At 46.2% G+C, this 23,933-nt stretch overlaps 1 protein-coding gene across 1 annotated transcript in view; it reads left to right on the forward strand.

Moving 5' to 3' along the window:
- Positions 1 to 23,933, forward strand: part of ACIN1 (apoptotic chromatin condensation inducer 1) — a 35,556-nt gene that overhangs the window by 10,698 nt on the left and 925 nt on the right. The window contains exons 7-16 of the mRNA XM_086870664.1: positions 4,260 to 4,311; positions 9,868 to 9,907; positions 12,191 to 12,312; positions 12,885 to 13,130; positions 13,775 to 14,000; positions 14,889 to 15,040; positions 16,936 to 17,043; positions 19,009 to 19,116; positions 21,005 to 21,398; positions 23,009 to 23,109. Coding sequence (XP_086726790.1) covers positions 4,260 to 4,311; positions 9,868 to 9,907; positions 12,191 to 12,312; positions 12,885 to 13,130; positions 13,775 to 14,000; positions 14,889 to 15,040; positions 16,936 to 17,043; positions 19,009 to 19,116; positions 21,005 to 21,398; positions 23,009 to 23,109 — 1,549 coding nt within the window. The remainder of the gene's footprint in view (positions 1 to 4,259; positions 4,312 to 9,867; positions 9,908 to 12,190; positions 12,313 to 12,884; positions 13,131 to 13,774; positions 14,001 to 14,888; positions 15,041 to 16,935; positions 17,044 to 19,008; positions 19,117 to 21,004; positions 21,399 to 23,008; positions 23,110 to 23,933) is intronic.

The following is a 23,933-nucleotide window of genomic DNA, read 5'->3' on the forward strand; positions in this document are numbered from 1 at the left end:
GGAAAAAAAATACGGGAATTGCGGGAGGGGGGAAAAAATCCGGGAATTTCAAGGAGGGAATTTTGGGAAAATTTGGGGATTTTTTGGGGATTTTTTGGGGATTTTTGGGGATTTTTTGGGGGATTTTTTGGGATTTTTGGGGAATTTTTGGGGAAATTTTTAAGATTTTTTGGGGATTTTTTTGGAAACTTTTGGGGATTTTTTGGTGAATTTTTTGGGAATTTTTGGGGATTTTTTGGGGAATTTTTGGGGGATTTTTTGGGGAATTTTTGGGGATTTTTTGGGAATTTTTTTTTTGAATTTTTGGAATTTTTGGGGAATTTTTTGGGATTTTTGGGGGGATTTTTGGTGAATTTTTGGGGAATTTTTGGGGATTTTTTGGGGATTTTTTGGTAAATTTTTTGGGAATTTTTGGGATTTTTTTGGGATTTTTTGGGAATTTTTTGGGAACTTTTGGGGATTTTTTGGGGAATTTTTTTGGAATTTTTGGGGGTTTTTTTGGGAATTTTTTGGGGATTGTTTTGGGATTTTTTGGGGAATTTTTGGGATTTTTGGGGGGAATTTTTTGGGGGATTTTTTTGGAATTTTTGGGGAATTTTGGGGGGATTTCTTGGGGATTTTTTTGGGATTTTTTGGAATTTTTGGGGGATTTTTTGGGAATTTTTGGGAATTTTTTTTGGTTTTTTGGGTTTTTTTAATGGGAATTTTGGCGGAGTTTTTGGGGATTTTTATCGGGAATTTTTGGGGAATTTTGAGGGGTTTTGGGGGGAATTTTTGGGGAATTTTTTTTTGATTTTTTAACGGGAATTTCGGGGGATTTTGGGACTTTCTGGGGGTGGAATTTTTAGGGAATTTTCCGGTTTTTTATCGGGAATTGTCGGGGGTTGTTTTGGGATCTTTGGGGTGAAAGTTTGGGAATTTTTGGGGCATTTTTAAGGAATTTTTTTGGGTATTTTTATGGGAATTTTTGGGGATTTTTTTGGATTTTTTTGGGAATTTTTGGGTGAATTTTGGGACTTTTTGGGGCATTTTTTGGAGTTTTTTTTGGGAATTTTTCAGCTGAATTTTTGGGGTTTTTGGGGGGATTTGATGGAATTTTGGGGCAATTTTGGGATTTTTGGGGGTTTTGGGATCCCTAAATTAAACCCTGGGCTGGAATTTGGGGGAATTTGGGGAATTTTGGGAATTTTTGGGATTTTTTGGGGATTTTTTGGGGATTTTTGGGGGGTCCCAAAAGGCCTCCCCTCCCCCCGCTTTGGGCGTGGCCTCCCCATCAATCAAACCCCCCTCATTAGCATAAACCCCGCCCCCTTCCTCGCCTTATATGGGCGCGACCCCGCCTTCTCTCATTGCTTGCAACGGGGGGTTTGGCCACGCCCCTCCTCGGCGCTGATTGGCCGCGAGGTTTTGGCGCCACTCCCCCACGGGCGTCTCTGATTGGTGGGGAGGGGAGGCCACGCCCAGTCGGCGGCGCGGGGCATGCTGGGATCGCGGCAAGATGGCGGCCCCGCCCGGCAGCGGCCGCCCCGCACAATAGCGGGGGGGGGAGGGGGCGCGGGGTGAGGCGGGAAAAATCGGGATAAATCCCCCCCAAAAAATCGGGAAAAGCGGGAAAAGGGAAAAAAAACCGGGAAGAGGGGAAAAAAATCGGGAAAAGGCGGGAAGCGGGAGGGAAAAGGGGGAGGGGGAGGCGGGAAATGGGGGGGGGTTTGGGGTGGGGGGGGAGGGGGAGCGGGATTTGTGAGGGGAAAATGGGGAGTTTTGTGGGGAAAAACGGGGATTTTTGTGGGAAAAGTGGGAATTGTGAGGGGAAAAGTGGGATTTGTGAGGGGGAATTTGGGATTTGTGAGGGGAAAAAAAGGAGTTTTGTGGGGAAAAACGGGGATTTTTGTGGGAAAAGTGGGAATTGTGAGGGGAAAATGGGGAATTGTGAGGGGAAAATTGGGAATTTTGGTGGGAAAATGTGGATTTTTGAGGGAAAAATGGGGATTCGTGAGGGGAAAATTGGGATTTGTGAGGGGGAAATTGGGAATTTTGTGGGGAAAATGGGGATTTTTGTGGGAAAAGTGGGAATTGTGAGGGGAAAAGTGGGAATTGTGAGGGGGAAATGTGGATTTGTTAGGGGAAAATGGAATTGTGAGGGGAAAAGTGGGAATTTTGGGGGTAAAATGTGGATTTTTGTGGGAAAAATGGGAATTTTGAGGATAAAATTGGGATTTGTGGCGGGAAAATTGCGATTTGTGAGGGAAAAATGTGGAATTGTGAGGGGAAAATTGGGATTTTTTGTGTAAAAATGTGGATTTTTGAGGGACAAATGGGGATTTGTGAGGGGAAAATTGGGAATTTTGGTGGGAAAATGGGGATTTTTGTGGGAAAAGTGGGAATTGTGAGGGGAAATTTGGGATTTGTGAGGGGAAAAGTGGGAATTTTTGTGTGAAAATGTGGATTTATGAGGGAAAAATGGGGATTTGTGAGGGGAAAGTTGGGGTTTTTGAGGGGTAAACGGGGATTTTTGTGGGAAAAGTGGGATTTGTGAGGGGGAAATGGGGAATTGTGAGGGGGAAATTGGGATTTGTGTGGGGAAAATGTGGATTTGTGAGGGGAAAATGTGGAATTTCGGGGGAAAAACTGGGATTTTTGTGGGAAAAGTGGGAATTGTGAGGGGAAGAGTGGGAATTGTGAGGGGAAAATGGGGATTTGTGAGGGAAAATTTGGAATTTTGGGGGAAAAATGGGGATTTTTTGTGTGAAAATGTGGGTTTTTGAGGGACAAATGGGGATTTGTGAGGGGAAAATCGGGAATTTTGGTGGGAAAATGGGGATTTTTGTGGGAAAAGTGGGAATTGTGAGGGGAAAATGTGGAATTTTGGGGGGAAAATTGGGATTTGTGAGGGGGAAATTGGGATTTGTGAGCGGAAAATGGGGAATTTTGTGTGAAAATTGGAGATTTTGGGGTGAAATTTGGGAATTGTGAGGGGAAAATGGGGATTTTTGTGGGAAAATTGTGAGTTTTGTGGGAAAAAAATCGGATTTTGGAGGAGAAATTTGTGGTTTGTGAGGGAAAAAAGGGAATTTTGAAGGGAAAATGGGGTTTGTGTGAAAATGGGGATTTTTGAGGGAAAAAATGGGATTTTGGGGAAAAAATGGGATTTTTGGGGAAAAAATGGGATTTTGGGGGAAAAAAATGGGAATTTTGGGAAAAAAATGGGGATTTTTGGGGGAAAAAAAAGGGATTTTTGGGGAAAAAATGGGATTTTTGGGTGAAAAAAAGGATTTTTTGGGGAAAAAATGGGGATTTTGGGGAAAAACAAGGGATTTTGGGGAAAAAAATGGGATTTTGGGGAAAAAATGTGATTTTTGGGGAAAAAAAATGGGAATTTTGGGTGAAAAAAAGGGATTTTTGGAGAAAAATTTCGATTTTTGCTGGAAAAAAATGGGGATTTTGGGGAAAAAATGGGATTTTGGGGGAAAAAAAAGGGATTTTTGGGGAAAAAGGGATTTTTTGGGGAAAAAATTGGATTTTTGGGAAAAAAATGGGGATTTTGGGGGAAAAACAGGGATTTTGGGGAAAAAATGGGTCTTTTGGGGAAAAAAAAGGATTTTTGGGGAAAAAATGGGGATTTTGGGGAAAAAAAACGGGGATTTTGGGGAAAAAATGGGGATTTTGGAGAAAAAAATGGGATTTTGGGGGGTGAAAAAATGGGATTTTTTTGGGGAAAAAAAAAGAGATTTTGGGGGGAAAAATGGGAATTTTGGGTTAAAAAAATGGGGATTTTGGGAGAAAAATGGGTATTTTTTGTGGAAAAATGGGATTTTTGGGGGAAAAACGGGATTTTGGGGGGAAAAAATGGGATTTTTGGGGGAAAAAATGGGAATTTTAGGAAAAAAATGGGAATTTTGGGGGGAAAAATGTGATTTTTGGGGAAAAAAAATGGGAATTTTGGGTGAAAAAAAAGGGATTTTTGGAGAAAAATTTCGATTTTTGCTGGAAAATTTTGGGATTTTGGGGAAAAAATGGGATTTTTGGGGAAAAAATGGGATTTTTGGGGAAAAATGGGAATTTTGGGGTGAAAAACCCGTGATTTTTGGGGTAAAATTGGGATTTTTGCGGGAAAATTTTGGGATTTTGGTTTTTTTTTCCTAAAAAATCCCAAAATTCCCCCAAAACTCCCCCCTCCCCCCCCCCCCCCAAAAAAAAAAAAAAAATTCCCGTTTTTTTTTTTCTCCTCCCCTCCCCCACCCTTCCGGAATTTTCCCCAGCCCGGATTTGGCCCCGCCCATGGAGCCCGGACCCAGCCCCGCCCCCCCCGAGGTAACGCCCACAAAGGGTGGGGGAGGGGCGGGGCCACCCCGGGGGTGGGGGAGGGGCTAAAAGGGGGGGGGGGTGGGGGAGGGGAAACCCCCCCGGGGATGGGGGAGGGGAGGGGGGAGGGGAAAAGCCCCAAAATCCCGGGGTTTGTGCCCAAAAATGGGGGGAAGGAGGCAAAAATGGGGGGTTTTGATTAAAAATTGGGGGTTTTAACCCGAAAATTGGGGGTTTTGAACCAAAAATTGGGGTTTTTAACCCAGAAATTGGGGTTTTTGAACCAAAAATTGGGGTTTTTGACCCAGAAATTGGGGTTTTTGACCCAAAAATTGGGGTTTTTAACCCAAAAATTGGGGTTTTTTGACCCAGAAATTGGGGTTTTTGACCCAAAAATTGGGGTTTTTTTGATCAAAATTTGGGGTTTTTGAACCAAAACTTGGGGGTTTTTAACATAAAATTCGGGGTTTTTGGTCAAAAAATTGGGATTTTCAACCCAAAATATGGGATTTTTAACCCAAAAATTGGGATTTTTGACCCAAAAGGTGGGGTTTTAACCCGAAATTTGGGGTTTTTGATCAAAGTTTGGGATTTTTAACCCAGAAATTGGGATTTTTGACCCAAAAATTGGGGTTTTTTGACCCAGAAATTGGGGTTTTCGGTCAAAAAATTGGGATTTTTAACCCAAATATTGGGGTTTTGATTAAAAATTGGGGTTTTTGACCCAAAAATTGGTGGTTTTGACCCAAAAATTGGGGTTTTGAACCAGAAATTGGGGTTTTTAACCCAAAATTTGGGGTTTTTAACCCAAAAGTTGGGGTTTTTGATCAAAATTGGGGAGTTTTGACCCAAAAATTGGGATTTTTAACCCAGAAATTGGGGGTTTTGATCAAAATTGGGGTTTTTGACCCCAAAATTGGGGGTTTTGATGAAAATTTGGGGTTTTTGACCCAAAATTGGGGGTTTTTGGTCAAAAAATTGGGATTTTTAACCCTGAAATTGGGTTTCTTTTGATGAAAAATCGGGGATTTTGACCCAAAAATTGGGATTTTTAACCCATAAATTGGGGTTTTTTGATCAAAATTTGGAATTTTTGACCCAAGTTTGGGTTTTTTTGGCCCAAAATTGGGGTTTTTTTACCCAAAATTGGGGTTTTTGACCCAAACCCCATTTGTGGGGCTGCCCCACAGATCTGGGACCCCCAAAAATCCGAATTTTCACCCCAAAAAATTGGGATTTTCACCCCAAAATTGGGATTTTTTGACCCAAAATTTGGGATTTTCACCCCAAGAATTGGAATTTTTGCCCAAAATTGGGAATTTTTTGACCCAAAATCGGGGTTTTTTGACCCAAACCCCACTTGTGGGGCAGCCCCACAGATCTGGGACCCCCAAAAATCCAAATTTTCACCCCAAATTTGGGAATTTTATTCCCAAAATTTGGGATTTTCACCCCAAAAATTGGAATTTTTACCCAAATTTGGGTTTTTTTGACCCAAAATTGGGATTTTTTGACCCAAAATTGGGTTTTTTTGACCCAAACCCCACTTGTGGGGCAGCCCCACAGATCTGGGACCCCCAAAAATCTGAATTTTTACCCCAAATTTGGGCATTTTCCACCCAAAAATTGCGATTTTCACCCCAAATCTTGGGAGATTTTATCCAAAAATTGGAATTTTTACCCAAATTTGGGGTTTTTTGACCCAAAATCGGGGTTTTTTGACCCAAACCCCACTTGTGGGGCAGCCCCACAGATCTGGAACCCCCAAAAATCCGAATTTTTACCCCAAAACTGGGGTTTTTTTGACCCAAAATTGGGATTTTTTGCCCAAAACCGGGCATTTTTAACCCAAAAAATTGGAATTTTTACCCAAAATCGGGGATTTTTAACCCAAAATTGGGGTTTTTTGACCCAAACCCCACTTGTGGGGCAGCCCCACAGATCTGGGACCCCTCCCCAGCCCCCCCGGACCCCCCACACGTTTTTTTTTTGGGCACCCAGCGCCGCCCCACGGAAGCTTCCGGAACCTCCCCCCCACGGATCAGCCCCACCCCAAATTCACTTGTGGGGCAGAGACGGAGCCCGAGACCCCCAAGTTCCACTTGTGGGGCACCTGGAGACCCCCAAGTTCCACTTGTGGGGCACCTGGAGACCCCCAAGTTCCACTTGTGGGGCACCTGGAGACCCCCAAGTTCCACTTGTGGGGCACCTGGAGACCCCCAAGTTCCACTTGTGGGGCAGAGAATGGAACCTGAGACCCCCAAGTTTCACTTATGGGGCAGGAAATGGACTTGGACCCCCCAAAATTCACTTGTGGGGCACCTGGAGACCCCCAAGTTCCACTTGTGGGGCAGGAAATGGACCTTGAGACCCCCAAAATTCACTTGTGGGGCAGAGACGGAGCCTGGGACCCCCAAATTTCACTTGTGGGGCAGAGAATGGAACCTGAGACCCCCAAGTTCCACTTGTGGGGCAGAGACGGAGCTTGGACCCCCCAAAAATTCCATCTATGGGGCAGAAACGGATTCCAGTGACCCCCAAGTTTCACTTGTGGGGCAGAGACGGAGCCCGAGACCCCCAAGTTCCACTTGTGGGGCAGAAATGGACCTTGAGACCCCCAAGTTCCACTTGTGGGGCAGAGACGGAGCCTGAGACCCCCAAGTTCCACTTGTGGGGCAGGAAATGGACTTGGACCCCCCAAATTCCATCTATGGGGCAGAGAATGGACTTGGAGACCCCCAAAATTCACTTGTGGGGCACCTGGAGACCCCCAAGTTCCACTTGTGGGGCAGAGAATGGATTTGGACCCCCCAAAATTCCATCTATGGGGCAGAAACGGAGGCTGAGACCCCCAAGTTCCACTTGTGGGGCAGAGAATGGAACCTGAGACCCCCAAGTTCCACTTGTGGGGCAGGAAATGGAACCTGAGACCCCCAAAATTCACTTGTGGGGCACCTGGAGACCCCCAAGTTCCACTTGTGGGGCAGAGAATGGACTTGGACCCCCAAGTTTTCACTTGTGGGGCAGAGAATGGAACCTGAGACCCCCAAGTTCCACTTGTGGGGCAGGAAATGGACTTGGACCCCCCAAATTCCATCTATGGGGCAGAAATGGATTCCAGTGACCCCCAAGTTTCACTTGTGGGGCAGAAACGGAGCTTGGACCCCCCAAAATTCCATCTATGGGGCAGAGACGGATTCCAGTGACCCCCAAGTTCCACTTATGGGGCAGAAACGAAGCCTGAGACCCCCAAGTTCCACTTGTGGGGCAGAAATCGACTTCAGTGACCCCCAAGTTTCACTTATGGGGCAGAGAACGAGATTTGGACCCCCAAAATTTCACTTGTGGGGCAGAGACGGAGCCTGAGACCCCCAAGTTCCACTTGTGGGGCAGAGAATGGACTTGGACCCCCCAAAATTTCATCTATGGGGCAGAAACGGAGGCTGAGACCCCCAAGTTCCACTTGTGGGGCACCTGGAGACCCCCAAGTTCCACTTGTGGGGCAGGAAATGGACCTTGAGACCCCCATAATTCCATCTATGGGGCAGAGAATGGACTTGGAGACCCCCAAAATTCACTTGTGGGGCAGAGAATGGATTCCAGTGACCCCCAAGTTCCACTTATGGGGCAGAAACGGAGCCTGAGAACCCAAAGTTCACTTGTGGGGCAGAGAACGAGACTTGGACCCCCAAGTTCCACTTGTGGGGCAGAGAATGGACTCAGAGACCCCAAAAATTCATCTATGGGGCAGGAAATGGACTTGGAGACCCCCAAGTTTCACTTGTGGGGCAGAAACGGAGACTGAGACCCCAAATTTCCACTTGTGGGGCTGGAACGGATTCCAGCGACCCCCAAGTTCACTTGTGGGGCAGAAAAGGAACTTTGAGACCCCAAACTCCACTTATGGGGCAGGAAATCGACTCCAGCGACCCCCAAATTTCACTTGTGGGGCAGAAAAATGAATTTTAAGACCCCGAATTTCACTTATGGGGCAGAAAAATCAACTTCAAGACGCCAAACTTCACTTGTGGGGCAGAGATCGGATTTTAAGACCCCAAATCTCAACTTGTGGGGCAGAACCGGATTCCTGCGACCCCCAAGTTCACTTATGGGGCAGAAAATCAACTCTAACACCCCAAACTTCACTTGTGGGGCAGAAAAATCAACTCTAAGACCCCAAATCTCAACTTGTGGGGCAGAACCGGATTCCAGCGACCCCCAAGTTCACTTGTGGGGCAGGAAAGGGACTTTAAGACCCCAAACTTCACTTGTGGGGCAGAAACGGATTCGAGCGACCCCCAAGTTCACTTGTGGGGCAGAAAAATGAACTTTGGGACCCCAAACTCCACTTATGGGGCAGAAACGGATTCCAGCGACCCCCAAGTTCACTTATGGGGCAGGAAATCAACTCTAAGACCCCAAACTCAACTTGTGGGGCAGAGATCGGATTCCAGCGACCCCCAAGTTCACTTGTGGGGCAGAAAAAGGAACTTCGGGACCCCAAACTCCACTTGTGGGGCAGGAAATCAACTCTAAGACCCCAAACTTCACTTATGGGGCAGAAACAGATTTCAGCGACCCCCAACTTCACATGTGGGGCAGAAAAATCGACTTCAAGGCCCCAAACTCCACTTGTGGGGCAGGAAATCGACTCCAGTGACCCCAAACTTCACTTATGGGGCAGAAACGGAATCCAGTGACCCCCAAGTTCCACTTGTGGGGCAGAAAAATCGACTCCAGTGACCCCAAACTCCACTTGTGGGGCAGAAATGGATTCCAGCGACCCCCAAGTTCCACTTGTGGGGCAGGAAAGGGACTTTAAGACCCCAAACTTCACTTGTGGGGCAGGAAATCGACTCCAGCGACCCCCAAGTTCACTTGTGGGGCAGAGATCGGATTTTAAGACCCCAAATCTCAACTTGTGGGGCAGAACCGGATTCCAGCGACCCCCAAGTTCACTTATGGGGCAGAAAATCAACTCTAAGACCCCAAAATTTCACTTATGGGGCAGAAAAATCAACTTTAAGACCCCAAATCTCAACTTATGGGGCAGAAAAAGCAACTTTAAAACCCCAAAATTTCACTTATGGGGCAGAAAAAGCAACTTTAAAACCCCAAACTCCACTTATGGGGCAGAAAAATCGACTTTAAAACCCCAAAATTTCGACTTTTTTGGGGCAAAAAAAAACGAACTTTGAGTTTCCCCCCCCCTCGAGTTTCATTTTGGGGCAGAAAAAGGAACTTTTAAAGACCCCAAAATTGGGATTTTTGGGGCAGAAAACGGAACTTTGAAACCCCTCCCCCCTCCCCAAGAGCTTCACTTGTGGGGCAGCCGCCGGACACGCCCCCTCCCCGGAAGTCTCCGCCCCCTAAACGCCAAATATGGAAGTGTGGGAGGGGTTTTGTGAAGCGGGGGCGGGGCGGGGGGTTGGGCGTGGCTTGGAAAAGGCGGGGAAAAAACCTGGGGGGGGGGGCGGAGCTTGAAGCTCCGCCCCTTTTTTGCTGACGTCACGCCCTTTCCCCTCCCCTCCCCCCCGCTTTGGCCCCGCCCCCGTCTCTCGCCAGGCCACGCCCAGGGGATTCAAGAGGAAGATTGCGGTGCTGTGTGAGTGGGCGTGGCCTCGGGGAGGGGGCGGGGCTTAATTCGGGAGGGGGTTGGGGAGAGTGGGAGGGGCTTGGGTATGCAAATGAGGGGGTGGGGCTTGAGTTGGAACAGGTTTGAGGCGCTGGGAGGGGTTTGGGTATGCAAATGAGGGGGCGGGGCTTCAGTTGCAATAGGTTTGAGGCGCTGGGAGGGGTTTGGGTATGCAAATGAGGGGGCGGGGCTTTAGTTAAGGCAAATAACTCGCAGTGGGAGGGAATCTAATATGCAAATTAGGAGGTAAGAGGGGTCTGCGTATGCAAATGAGGGGCCAGGACTTAACTTGGGAGGGGTTGGGGAGAGTGGGAGGGGTTTGGGTATGCAAATGAGGGGGTGGGGATTGAGTTGGAATGGGTTATTGGGAGAGGGAGTGGTTTGGGTATGCAAATGAGAAGGTGGAGCTGAAATTAAGGTGAGTTATAGCAAGTAAAAGGTATTCTGATATGCAAATTAGGATATGGGAGGGGTTTGGATATGCAAATGAGGGGGCAGGACTTCAGTTGGGAGGGGTTTAAGGCACTGGGAGGGGTTTTGGTATGCAAATGAGGGGCGGGGCTTTAGTTACAGCAGGAGATTGGGAGTGGGAGGGAATCCGGTATGCAAATTAGCAGGTAAGAGAGGTTTGGGTATGCAAATGAGGGGGCGGGAATTGATTTGGGGTGAGTTATCGGGTGTGGGAGGGATCTGGTATGCAAATTAGGTGTTAGGAGGACTTTGGGTATGCAAATGAGAGGGTGGGGCCTAACTTCAGGTGGGTTATTGGGAGTGGGAGGGGTTTGGGTATGCAAATGAGAGGGTTCGGCTTGAATGGGGGTTGGTTATAGGAAAGGGGAGGAGTCCCGGTATGCAAATGAGGGGGTGGGGCTGGATTTGAGGTGGGTTATTGGGAGGGGGAGGGGTCTCGGTATGCAAATGAGGGGGTGGGGTTTGAGTTAAGGTGGGTTATTGGAAGTGGGTGGGATTGCAGTATGGAAATTAGGATGTGGGGGGGATTCTGACATGCAAATGAGGGGGTGGGGCTGGATTTGGGGTGAATTATTGGGAGTGGGAGGGGTTTTGGTATGCAAATGAGGGACAGGGATTTAATTGAGGTGGGTTCTATAAAATGGGAGGGGTTTGGGTATGCAAATGAGGGGGCGGGGTTGAAATTGAGGGGTTGTGTATGCAAATGAGGGGGTTGGGCCTGAATCTGTGTGGGTTATTGAAATTGGGAGGGATTGTGGTATGCAAATGAAGGGGCGGGGCTGGAACCGGGTTATCGGGAGCGGGACAGGGTCGCAGATGCAAATTAGATGCAAATTAGCCTCAGGGCTTGATCGGGAGGGGTTTTACATATGCTAATTAGAGGCGTGGCTTCCATTTTAATGTGCTTCGGGAGTGGGCGGGGTTTGGATATGCAAATTCGAGGGGGCGGGGCTAAACCCTTATTAATTGTAATTAATAGGAAAATTAAAAATGGTAATTTATGCAAATTTATGCAAATCAGCGGCCAGAAGCAGCCTGGAGCTCAAGGGGGGCTGGGCTTAATTTTAATTAATGAATAATAAGTCACTAATAATTAATGCTAATAATATTAGGATAATGGACGAATAAAGGGTTAATTAACGGTTCTAATTTATGCAAATTTATGCAAATCAGCGGCCAGAAGCAGCCTGGAGCTCAAGGAGGGCTGGGCTTAGCCGTAATTATTAATTAATAAAGGGTTAATAATTAGTGCTAATAAAATGATAATAATTGATGAATAGAGGGCAAATTAACGATTCTAATTTATGCAAATTTATGCAAATCAGCGGCCAGGGGCAGCCTGGAGCCCGGGGGGGGGCTGGGCTTAATTTTAATTAATAAATAATAAGTCACTAATAATTAATGCTAATAACATTAGGATAATAGACGAATAAAGGGTAAATTAAGGGTTCTAATTTATGCAAATTTATGCAAATCAGCGGCTAGGGGCAGCCTGGAGCCCGAGGGGTACAGGGCTTAGCCATAATTATTAACTAATGAAGAGCTAATAATTAGTGCTAATAAAACGATAATAATTGACGAATAAAGAGCAAATTAACGATTCTAATTTATGCAAATTTATGCAAATCAGCGGCCAGGGGTGGCCTGAAGCCCGGGGGGGGTTGGGCTTAGCTTTTATTAATAAATAATAAATCACTAATAATTAATGCTAATAAAATCAGGATAACGAATGAACTAAGGGTAAATTAACGATGCTAATTTATGCAAATTTATGCAAATCAGCGGCCAGGGGCAGCCTGGAGCCCGAGGGGGGCGGGGCCGGCTCGGGGGGGCCCCGGAAGCGTCGCTGGGGGGCCACGACCCCCAAGAAACCCTCGATCAACATCAGCACCGATTCCCTCAAGGTGAGCCCCCAAAAATTCCCAAAAAATTCCAAAAAAATTCCCAAAAATTCCCAAAATTCCGGGAAAACCTCGGGAAGAAATTCCCCATTTTTTTTAGAACTTTTTTCGGGTGAAAATCCGGCGTTTTCGGGTCAAAAAACTGATTTTTTACGGGAAAAATTTGATTTTTTCCTTCGGTTTTCTCGGGTTTTTTTTTCTCCGGAATTTTTTTACAAAGTTTTTTTTTTTCCAAGTTTTCCCCAAAATCCCCGAATTTTTCCCCAAATTTTGAACAAAATTCCCGAATTTTTTCCCGGATTTTCCCAAAATTTCTGGATTTTCCCCCGAAATTTTCAGGTTTTTCCCAAAATTCCCAAATTTTTCCCCAAAATTCCAATTTTTTTCCCAAATTTTCCCAAAATCCCCGAATTTTCCCCAAAATCCCCAAATTTTTTCTCCAAAATCCCCACATTTCAACCAAAATTCCCAAATTTTTTCCCGAATTTTCCCAAAATTCCCGGATTTTCCCGCAAAATTCCGGAATTTTCCCAAAATTCCCGGATTTTCCCTCAATTCTTCTCCCCTCCCCCCAGGGGCTGATCCCGGACATCCGGGGCGGGGCGGGGGCGGAGCCTCCGGATCCTCCCCCGGAACCCTCGGTGGGCGTGGCCGGAAGCGGGGGGGAGGGGCCGGAACCGGAAGTGGGGGAGTCGGGGGGCGTGGCCTCCTCCTCCGCTTCCCCTTCCGGCCCCGCCCCCCTGCCCCACCCCCCGCTGCTGCTCCCCTCCCCCCACCACCACGGGGGGGCGGGGCTGAAGATCTGCAGGACGGTCACTCAGGTCAGGCCACGCCCACAAACCCCAGACCCCGCCCACAACCCGGTAAACCCTGCCCACAACCCTTTAAACCCCGCCCACAATCCTGAAACCCCGCCCACAGCCCTTTAAACCCCGCCCACACTCCTGAAACCCCGCCCACAATCCTGAAACCCCGCCCACAGCCTTCAAACCCCGCCCACAACCCCTTAAACCCCGCCCACAGCCCTTTAAACCCCGCCCACTACCCTTTAAACCCTGCCCACACTCCTGAAACCCCGCCCACAATCCTTAAACCACGCCCCTTCCTCAAGCCCCACCCACAACCCCATAAACCACGCCCCCTTATCGAGCCCCGCCCACAACTCTCAAGCTTTGCCCACTTCATTAAGCCCCGCCCCCCTTTTTAAGCCCCGCCCCACCCTTAAATAGATAATTGGCTCCTCCCCCTCTAAGCTCCTCCCCTTTTAAAGCCACCCCTTTAGCCCCGCCCCTTTTTCCAAGCCCCTCCCCCTTTAAGCCCCACCCCCCACTCCTTGTCCCTCTCCTTTCTCTAAGCCCCGCCCCCTCTCTCCGAGCCCCTCCCTCTGCCTCTGGCCCCGCCCCCTCTGGCTCTAAGCCCCGCCCCCTCTGGCTCTAAGCCCCGCCCCCTCTGGCCCCGCCCCCAGGTGGTTCCCGGCGAGAACGGCCGGGGGGAGGGGCAGGAGGAGGAGGAGGAAGAGGAGGGGGAGGAGAGCGACGAAGGGGGCGGGGCCGGGGGGCGGGGCCCGGACCAGCACAAGCCCCGCCCCTCCCTCCCCGCCCCGGTGACGTCATCGGCGGGGGGAGGGGCGGCCCCTCCCCCGCCTTCGGCGGCGGCCACGCCCTCCTCGGGAGAGGGGGAGGGGCGAGGGGGTGAGTGAGGGGGAGGGGCTTAGAGGGAAGGGGAGGGGCTTAAAGGGTGGGGGAGGGGCTTTGAAAATTAAGGGAGGGGCTTAAAAGGGTGGGACAAAGAGGGGGAGGGGCTTAAAAATTGGGGGTGGGGCTTCAAAGGGTGGGGGAGGGGCTTAAAGGACTGGGATAAAAAGGGGAGGGGCTTGAAGGGGTGTGGGGAATGAGGGGGCGGGGCTTAAAGGGGTGGGGGAAATGGGGGCGGGGCTTAAAATTTGGGGGAGGGGCTAAAAGGACTGGGATAAAAAGGGGAGGGGCTTAAAGGGGTGTGGGGAATGAGGGGGCGGGGCTTAAAGGGGTGGGGAAAGAATGGGGAGGGGCTTAAAGATGGGGAGGGGCTTTAAAAATTGGGGGAGGGGCTTAAAAGGGTGGGACAGAGAGGGGGAGGGGCTAAAAGGACTGGGATAAAAAGGGGAGGGGCTTAAAGGGGTGTGGGGAATGAGGGGGCGGGGCTTAAAGGGATGGGGAGGGGCTTAAAATTTGGGGGAGGGGCTTAAAGGACTGGGATAAAAAGGGGAGGGGCTTAAAGGGGTGTGGGGAATGAGGGGGCGGGGCTTAAAGGGGTGGGGGGAAATGGGGGCGGGGCTTAAAGATGGGCTTTAAAATTGGGGGGAGGGGCTTAAAAGGGTGGGACAGAGAGGGGGAGGGGCTTAAAGGACTGGGATAAAAAGGGGAGGGGCTTAAAGGGGTGTGGGGAATGAGGGGGAGGGGCTTAAAGGTTGGGGGAGGGGCTAAAAACGCCTTAAAAAACCCTTAAAAAATCGTAAAAAATCATAAAAATTAATTAAAAAATCGGGGTTTTTTTTAAATTTTAATTGATGACGTCATTCCGTTGGCCACGCCCCTTATTAGGCGAGGCCCCGCCCCCTGCCCGGCGGTCTCAGGGCCCCCCCTGGCGGCCGGGGGCGCTGCTGCTGCTGCCCGTGGACGAACCGGTGAGGGCGGCGCCCCGCCCCTCCCCCCCCCGGCACCGCCCCTCCCCCATCGTGCACCTCTGCAACCTGGTGAGAGCTGGGGGAGGGGCGGGGGGGGTTGGGGGATTTTTGGGGAATTTTTGGGAATTTTTGGGGATTTTTTGGGGATTTTTTGGGGATTTTTTGGGGATTTTTGGGGGGATTTTTTTGGGAATTTTGGGGGATTTTTGGGGAATTTTTTTGGGATTTTTTTGGGGATTTTTTTTGGAATTTTTGGGGATTTTTTGGGAATTTTTGGGGGATTTTTTTGGGAATTTTTGGGGATTTTTTTCGGATTTTTTTGGGGAATTTTGGGAATTTTTTGGGGATTTTTTGGGGGATTTTTTGGGGGATTTTTTTGGGAATTTTTGGGATTTTTTGGGGATTTTTCAGGGATTTTTTGGGGATTTTTTGGGGAATTTTTAGGGAATTTTTGGGAAATTTTGGGGGATTTTTTGGGGGATTTTTCAGGGATTTTTTGGGATTTTTCAGGGATTTTTTGGGAATTTTTGGGGATTTTTTGGGATTTTTGGGGGATTTTTTGGGGATTTTTTGGGGATTTTTTGGGGATTTTTTTGGGGATTTTTGGGAATTTTTTGGGGAATTTTTAGGGAATTTTTTGGGGTTTTTTTTTTGGAAATTTTTGGGAATTTTTAGGTAAATATTAAGAGGATTTTGGGGGAATTTTTTGGGATTTTTTTGGGATTTTTTTTGGATTTTTGGGGACTTTTTGGGGAATTTTTAGGTAAATTTTAAGAGATCTTTTTTGGATTTTTGGGGATTTTTGTGGTATTTTTTTGGGAAATTTTAGGGACTTTTGGGGATTTTTTTGGGAATTTTGGGGGATTTTTTGGGGGATTTTTTTGGGAAATTTTGGTGGATTTGGGGGAATTTTTGGGAATTTTTTGGACCATTTTTGCGTCGTTTTAGATCAATTTTGGGTCAGTTTTGGGCAAAATTTTGTGTCGTTTTGGGTCAATTTTAGGTCAATTTTGGGTCAATTCTCGGTCATTTTTTGGTCATTTTGCGTCATTTTCGGTCATTTTTTGGATCAAATTTTGGGTCATTTTTGGGTCAATTTTGTGTCATTTTGGGTCAATTTTGGGTCAATTTTGGCTCATTTCTTGGATCATTTTTGAGTCATTTTTGGGTCATTTTGGTTCATTTTTGGCTGATTTTTAGTTCTCTTTGGGTCAGATTTGGGTCAATTTTGGATCATTTTTGGGTCATTTTTGGGTCATTTTTAGATTATTTTTCTGTCAATTTTGGGTCATTTTTGGGTCAATTTTGGATCATATTGAGTCATTTTTGGTCATTTTTGGGTCATTTTGAGTCATTTTTGATCAATTTTGGGTCAATTTTAGGTCAATTTTGGGTCATGTTCTGGATCATTTTTGGGTCATTTTAGATCAATTTTGGGTCATTTTTGGGTCAATTTTGGTTCATTTTTGGGTCAATTTTTGGACAATTTTGTTTAAATTTTGGGTCAGTTTTGGGTCATTTTTGGGTCATTTTGGGTCATTTTGAGTCATTTTTGGGTCATTTTTGGGTCAATTTTGAGTCATTTTAGGGTCATTTTTGGGTCATTTTTAGATTATTTTTCTGTCAATTTTGGGTCATTTTTGAGTCATTTTTTGCATCATTTTTGAGTCATTTTGGGTCAGTTTTGGGCCAAATTTTGGGTCATTTTTGGATCAATTTTGGGTCAATTTTAGATCAATTTTGGGTCATTTTTGGTCAATTTTGTGTCATTTTGAGTCATTTTTGGTCATTTTTGGTTCAATTTTTGGACAATTTTGTTTAAATTTTGAGTCATTTTGTGTCATTTTTGGGTCATTTTTGGGTCAATTTTGGTCATTTTTCTTCGTTTTTCCCCATTTTTTCCCCATTTTTTCCCCGTTTTTCCCCCTTTTTCCCATTTTCCCCCTTTTTTTCCCCGTTTCCAGGTGCGTCCCTTCACCCTGGGGCAGCTCAAGGAGCTCCTGGGCCGCACCGGGCGCCTCAAGGACGACGGATTCTGGATCGACCGCATCAAATCCCACTGCTTCGTCACGGTGAGGAAACGGGGCGAAAAACCCCGAATTCGGGAAAAAAACGGGGCTCAGCCAAAAAAACGGGGGCGGAAACGGGGAATTCGGGGAAAAAACGGCATTTTTTGGGTAAAAATCGGGATTTTTGTAGGGAAAAATGGGAATTTTTGAGGGGAAAATGCGAATTTTTAAGAGAAAAAATTCGAATTTTTAAGGGAAAAAATGTGAATTTTTAAGGGAAAAATGTGAATTTTTAGAGATAAATGTGAATTTTTAAGAGAAAAAATGAGAATTTTTAAGGGGAAAATTAATTTATAGGAAAAATGCGAATTTTTAAGGGAAAAAATGGGAATTTTTAAGGGAAAAAATGTGAATTTTTGAGAGAAAAAATGGGAATTTTTAAGGGAAAAAATGTGAATTTTTAAGGGAAAAAATAAGAATTTTTAAGGGAAAAAATGGGAATTTTTAAGAGAAAAACTGTGAATTTTTAGGGATAAAATTTGATTTTTTTGAGAGTGAAAAAATGTGAATTTTTGAGAGAAAAAAAACCCGAATTTTTTATGGAGAAAAATGTGAATTTTTAAGGAAAAAAAAATAATTTTTAGGAGAAAAAATGTAAATTTTTAGAGATAAGATTTGGTTTTTTTGAGAGTGAAAAAATGTGAATTTTTTATGGAGAAAAATGTGAATTTTTAAGGGAAAAAATGGGGATTTTTAAGAGAAAAAATGGGAATTTTTTAAACAAAAAATGTGAATTTTTAGCGATAAAATTTGGTTTTTTTTGAGAGTGAAAAAATGTGAATTTTTGAGAGAAAAAACCCGAATTTTTTAGGGAGGAAAATGTGAATTTTTAAGGGAAAAATGGGAATATTTAAGGTTAAAAAGGGATTTTTTAAGGAAACAAAAAATGTGGATTTTTAGGGGAATATTCACTGAATTCTCCCCAAAATTTCCCTGAGAATTCCCAAAATGCCCCAAAATACACCCAAAAAAAACCCCAAAAATTCACTTTTTACCCCTAAAACTATCAAATTTCACCAAAATCCCCCAAAATCTTTTCCCAAAAATCCTTAAATTTTCCCAAAATTCCCAAAATCCCCAAAATTCCCCAAAATTCCCCCCAAAAAACCCCAAAAAAAACCCCAAAAATTCGCTTTTTACCCCAAAAAAACCCCAAATTTCGCCAAAATCGCCCAAAATTTTCTCCCAAAAATCCTTTAAATTTTCCAAAATTCCCAAAATTTCCCCAAAATTCCCAAAAATCCCCAAAATTCCCCAAAATTCCCCAAAATTCCCCCAAAAAAACCCCAAAAACACCTCAAAAAAATCCCAAAAATTCACTTTTTACCCCTAAAATCCCCAAATTTCTCCAAAAAACCCCAAAATTTTCTCCCAAAAATTCTTAAATTTTCCCAAAATTCCCCAAAATTTCCGTAAAATTCCCAAAATTCCCCCAAAATTTCCCAAAAAAACCCACAAAAAACCCCAAAAAATTCACTTTTTACCCCAAAAAAACCCCAAATTTCGCCAAAATCGCCCAAAATTTTCTCCCAAAAATCCTTTAAATTCTCCAAAATTTCCCAAATTTCCCCCAAATCCCCAAAATTCCCCAAAATCCCCAAAATTCCCCCAAAATTCCCCCAAAAAACCCCAAAAAAACCCCCAAAAATTCGATTTTTACCCCTAAAATCCCCAAATTTCTCCAAAAAACCCCAAAATCTTTACCCAAAAATTCTTAAATTTTCCCAGAATTCCCAAAAATCCCCAAAATCCCCAAAATTCCCCAAAATTCTTCCAAAAACACCCCAAAAAAACCCCAAAAAAACCCCAAAAATTCACTTTTCGCCCCCAAAATCTCCCCAAAAACCCCAAATTTCTGGGGATTTTCGCGGGGTTTTTTCCCCTCCCGCCCTCGGGGGAGCCCCGGGGGATTCCGGGAAGGGCCGGAACCTTCCGGAACCTTCCGGAATTCCGGGATTTTCCCCCCAGTACTGCTCGGTGGAGGAGGCGGTGGCCACGCGCGAGGCCCTGCACGGCGTCAAGTGGCCCCAGTCCAACCCCAAGGTGCTCGCGGCCGACTTCGCCCAGCAGGAGGAGGTGAGACGGAAACTTCCGGAAGCTTGGGAATTCTCTGGGAATTTTGGGAATTTTCGGGGATTTTTCGGGATTTTTTGGGATTTTTTGGGGTTTTTTTGGGATTTTTTGGGATTTTTTTGGGGATTTTTTGGGAATTTTTGGGGAATTTTTTAGGGATTTTTTGGGATTTTTTGGGATTTTTTTCGGATTTTTGGGGGATTTTTCTGGGATTATTTTGGGATTTTTTGGGAATTTTTTAGGGATTTTTTGGGGATTTTCTGGGGATTTTTTTGGGATTTTTTTTGCATTTTTTAGGATTTTTTTGGGGATTTTTTTCAAATTTTTTACGAATTTTTTGGGATTTTTTGGGGATTTTTTGGGATTTTTTTGGGATTTTTTGGGGATTTTTTTGGGATTTTTTGGGGATTTTTTGGGGATTTTCGGGATTTTTTGGGATTTTTTTGGGATTTTTTTGGGATTTTTTTTTTGTTTTTTTTGGATTTTTTGGGGATTTTTTGGGGATTTTTTTGAAATTTTTTGGGATTTTTTGGGGATTTTTTGGGGATTTTTTTGGAATTTTTTTGGGATTTTTTAGGGATTTTTTTGGGATTTTTTTGGGATTTTTTTGGGGATTTTCTGGGGATTTTTTGGGATTTTTTTGGGAATTTTTTGGGATTTTTTGGGGATTTTTTGGGATTTTTTGGGATTTTTTGGGGATTTTTTTGGGAATTTTTTGGGGATTTTTTGGAAATTTTTGGGAATTTTTTAGGATTTTTTTTAGGATTTTTTTCGAATTTTTTATGAATTTTTTGGGATTTTTTGGGGATTTTTAAAGGAATTTTTTTGGGATTTTTTTGGGATTTTTTTTTGATTTTTTGGGATTTTTTTTGGCACTTTTTAGGATTTCTTTTAGGATTTTTTTGTAAATTTTTGGGATTTTTTGGGGATTTTTTGGGATTTTTTGGGATTTTTTGGGGACTTTTTGGGATTTTTTTGGGATTTTTTAGGGATTTTTTTGGGGATTTTTTGGGAATTCTCTGGGATTTTTTAGGGATTTTTGGGGGATTTTTTTTGATTTTTTTTGGGTTTTTTCACGAATTTTTTGGGATTTTTGGGGGGATTTATTTTGAGGATTTTTGGGAATTTTTGGGGAATTTTTGGGGATTTTTTTGGGAATTTTTTGGAATTTTTTCAGATTTTTTTGGGATTTTTTTGGGATTTTTTTTGGATTTTTTTTTATTTTTTAAGGGTTTTTTTTGTGGATTTTTGAAGAATTTTTGGGATTTTTCAGGGGGGATTTTGGGGGAGTTTTCTTGGGATTTGGGAATTTTCCGGGAATTTGGGAATTTTGGGAATTTTTGGGGATTTTTTGGGGAATTTTTTTGGATTTTTTGGGGAATTTTTGGGGATTTTTTTGGGGGAATTTTGGGCGATTTTGGGAAAATTTGGGGGGGGAATTTCCGGGAATTTTGGGGAATTTTTTGGCGGGAATTTCTGGGAATTTTTCCCGGGAAACTCCCGGAATTTTTCCCGCCAAATTCCCAACGTAAACCCCTCCCCTTTTTTCTTTTCCCCCTCCCCCTTTTACCCCCCGTCCTTTTGACTCCTCCCCCTTGCCCTTGGCCCCTCCCCTTGGCTCCTCCCCTTTTCTTTTGGCCCCTCCTCCTTTCCCTTGGCTCCTCCCCCTTTTAACTCCTCCCTCTTTCTCTTGGCCCCTCCCCTTTTGGCTCCTCCCCCTTTTTCCTTTTCCTACTTTTGGCTCCTCCCCCTTTCTCTTGGCCCCTCCCCCTTTCCCCTTTCTCTTGGTCCCTCCCCCTTTCCCCTTGGCCCCTCCCCCTTTCCCCTTTGGCTCCTCCCCTTTTGGCCCCTTTCCCTTGGCCCCGCCCCCTTTTCCTGGCCCCGCCCCCAGCTGGATTTCCACCGCGGCCTCCTGGCCCCGCCCCCCGGCTCCTCCCCCTCCCCTTTAACGCCCCGCCCCTCCCCCCCTTTCCCCCCCGCCCCTCCCCCCGGCTCCTCCTCCTCGGGGGGCGTGTCCCCGCCCGGCCACGCCCCCCGGGGGGCGGAGCCCTGGCAGTGGGCGGAGCGCGAGCGCGAGCGTTCCCGCCGGGAGCGCGCCCGCGAGCAGCGCGAGTGGGACCGGGGCAAGAGCCCCGCCCCTTCCGGGACACGCCCACTTCCGGCGGGGGGCGGGGCCACCCCGGGACACGCCCCCCGCGACGCCCGCGGCAGCCGGGGGCGGCTGCAAGGGGGCGGGGACAAGGAGAAGGGGCGGGGCCAGCGGGAGGCGCGGCCCGAGAGGAAAGGTGAGGCCTTATATGGTAAAAAAAAGGGGGCGGGGCTTGGTGGTGGGAGGGGCTTGGTGACCGTATATGGGCATTGGAGGAGTGGGAGGGGCTTTATAAGGGAGTGGGAGTGGCTTAAATAGGGGTGGGAGGGGTTTAATGGCCGTATTTGGGCATTGGGAGAAGTGGGAGGGGCCTAAAGTGGAGTGGGAGGGGCTTAATGACCATATATGGGCATTGGGAAAAGTGGGAGGGGTTTAGAAGGGAGTAGGAGGAGCTTTAAGGGCAGTGGGAGGGGCTTAGAAGTGTCTGGGAGGGGCTTAATAACCATATATGGGCTTTATGGGGGAGTGGGAGTGGCTTAAATGAGGGTGGGAGGGGCTTAATGGCCATATTTGGGCATTGGGAAAAGTGGGAGGGGTTTAGAAGGGAGTAGGAGGGGCTTTAAGGGCAGTGGGAGGGGCTTAGAAGTGTCTGGGAGGGGCTTAATGGCCATATATGGGCATTACGGGTAGTGGGCGGGGCTTTATGGGGGAGTGGGAGTGGCTTAAATAGGGGTGGGAGGGGTTTAATTGCCATATTTGGACATTGGGAGAAGTGGGAGGGGCCTAAAGTGTAGTGGGAGGGGCTTGGTGGCCATATAAGGGCATTGGGAGGAGTGGGTGGGGTTTAGAATGAAATGGGAGGGGCTTTAAGGGCAGTGGGAGTGGCTTAAATAAGGGTGGGAGGGGCTTAATGGCCATATATGGGCATTGGAGGAGTGGGAGGGGCTTAAATAGGGGTGGGAGGGGCTTAATGGCCATATTTGGGCATTGAGAGAAGTGGGAGGGGCCTAAAGTGGAGTGGGAGGGGCTTCGGTGACCATATATGGGCATTAATTGGTAGTGGGAGGGGTTTGAAGTGGGTGGGCGTGGCCTATGTGGGAGTGGGAGGAGCTTTGTGACCATATATGGGCGTTTGTCAAAAGTGGGAGGGGCTTGAATGGGTGGGAGGGGCTTAAGGACCATGTATGGGCCTAGAACGGTGGAGGGAGGAGCTTCAAGGTCGTGGGCGTGGCCCAAAGAGGGCGGGGCAAACTCAGTGCCCTTTTATGGGCATTGACAGTTGGTGGGAGGGGCTTAAACGCGGTGGGCGTGGCCTAAAGGTATTCAATGACCTTATATGGGTATGAAGTGAGAGTTGGAGGAGCTTGACTGGGTGGGCGTGGCCTAAATAAGAAATGGGCGTGGTTTAATGACCATATATGGGCATGAAGTATGAGTGGGAGGAGCTTGAGTGGGTGGGCGTGGCCTAAATAAGAAATGGGCGTGGCTTATTGACCATTACAGACATGAAGTAAAAGGGGGAGGAGCTTAAGCGGGTGGGCGTGGCCTAAATAAGAAATGGGCGTGGCTTAATGACCAGATATGGACATGAAGTAGAGTGGGAGGAGCTTAAGTGGGTGGGCGTGTCCTAAAGAGGAAATGGGCGTGGCTTAACGACCATATATGGGACTTTAACAAAAGTGGGCGTGGCCAAATTCAATCAACGAGGAAGGGGCGTGTCCGAACGGGGTATCGGCGCGGGGTGGGCGTGGCCTGTGACGTCACAGGGGGCGTGTCCCTCACCTCGTTTTGGCCCCGCCCCCTCAGAGAAGCCCCCGGAAGAGCCCCCGGCCAAACTATTGGACGATTTGTTCCGGAAGACCAAAGCGGCGCCCTGCATCTATTGGCTGCCGCTGACCGACTCCCAGGTGCTCATTTGCATACATTTGCATGCGGCGTGGGGGGGGGAGGGGAACGGAGAGAAGGGAAAAAATTCGGGGTTAAAAGGTGAAAATTTGGGGTTTTTTGGGTGGAAATTCGGATTTTTGGGAGGATTTTGGGGATGTTTGGGATCTGATTTGTTTCTAATTTGCATAAATTTGCATAACCGTCTACTGAATCTCCTGCCAAAAACGGGAATTCTTTCCAAAAATGTGAACTTTAACCCCAAAATCTCCATTTTTTTCCCCAAAAAATTCTTAACTTCTCTTCTTGTTAATTTGCTTGCAATATTGTATCTAATTTGCATAAATTTGCATAACCAGGTACATTTTTCTCCAAAATCTCTTTGATTTTCATTAGAAATTACTAAAAAAACGTGAATTTATTGACTAAAAACCCGATTTTTTCCCCCAAAAAAACCCCTTATGGTTTTGTTAATTTAAATTGGAAACGCTTTCTAATTTGCATAAATTTGCATAACCATCTACTGAATTTCCTGCCAAAAACGAGAATTCTTTGCAAAAACGTGAATTTTATCCCCAAAATCTCCGTTTTTTTCCCAAAAAAAATCCCTTAACCCTAAATTTTGTTAAGACCCAATTGATTTCTAATTTGCATAAATTTGCATAACCATCTACTGAATCTCCTGCCAAAAACGAGAATTCTTTCCAAAAACATGAACTTTAACCCCAAAATCTCCATTTTTCTCCCCAAAAAAACCCCTTAACCTAAGATTTTGTTAATTTGGGATCCGATTTGTTCCTAATTTGCATAAATTTGCATAACCAGCTGCTGAATCTCCTGCCAAAAA

Source organism: Cyanistes caeruleus, chromosome 33, assembly GCF_971803275.1.
Source record: "Cyanistes caeruleus chromosome 33, bCyaCae1.hap1.1, whole genome shotgun sequence".
NCBI classification, from domain to species: domain Eukaryota; kingdom Metazoa; phylum Chordata; class Aves; order Passeriformes; family Paridae; genus Cyanistes; species Cyanistes caeruleus.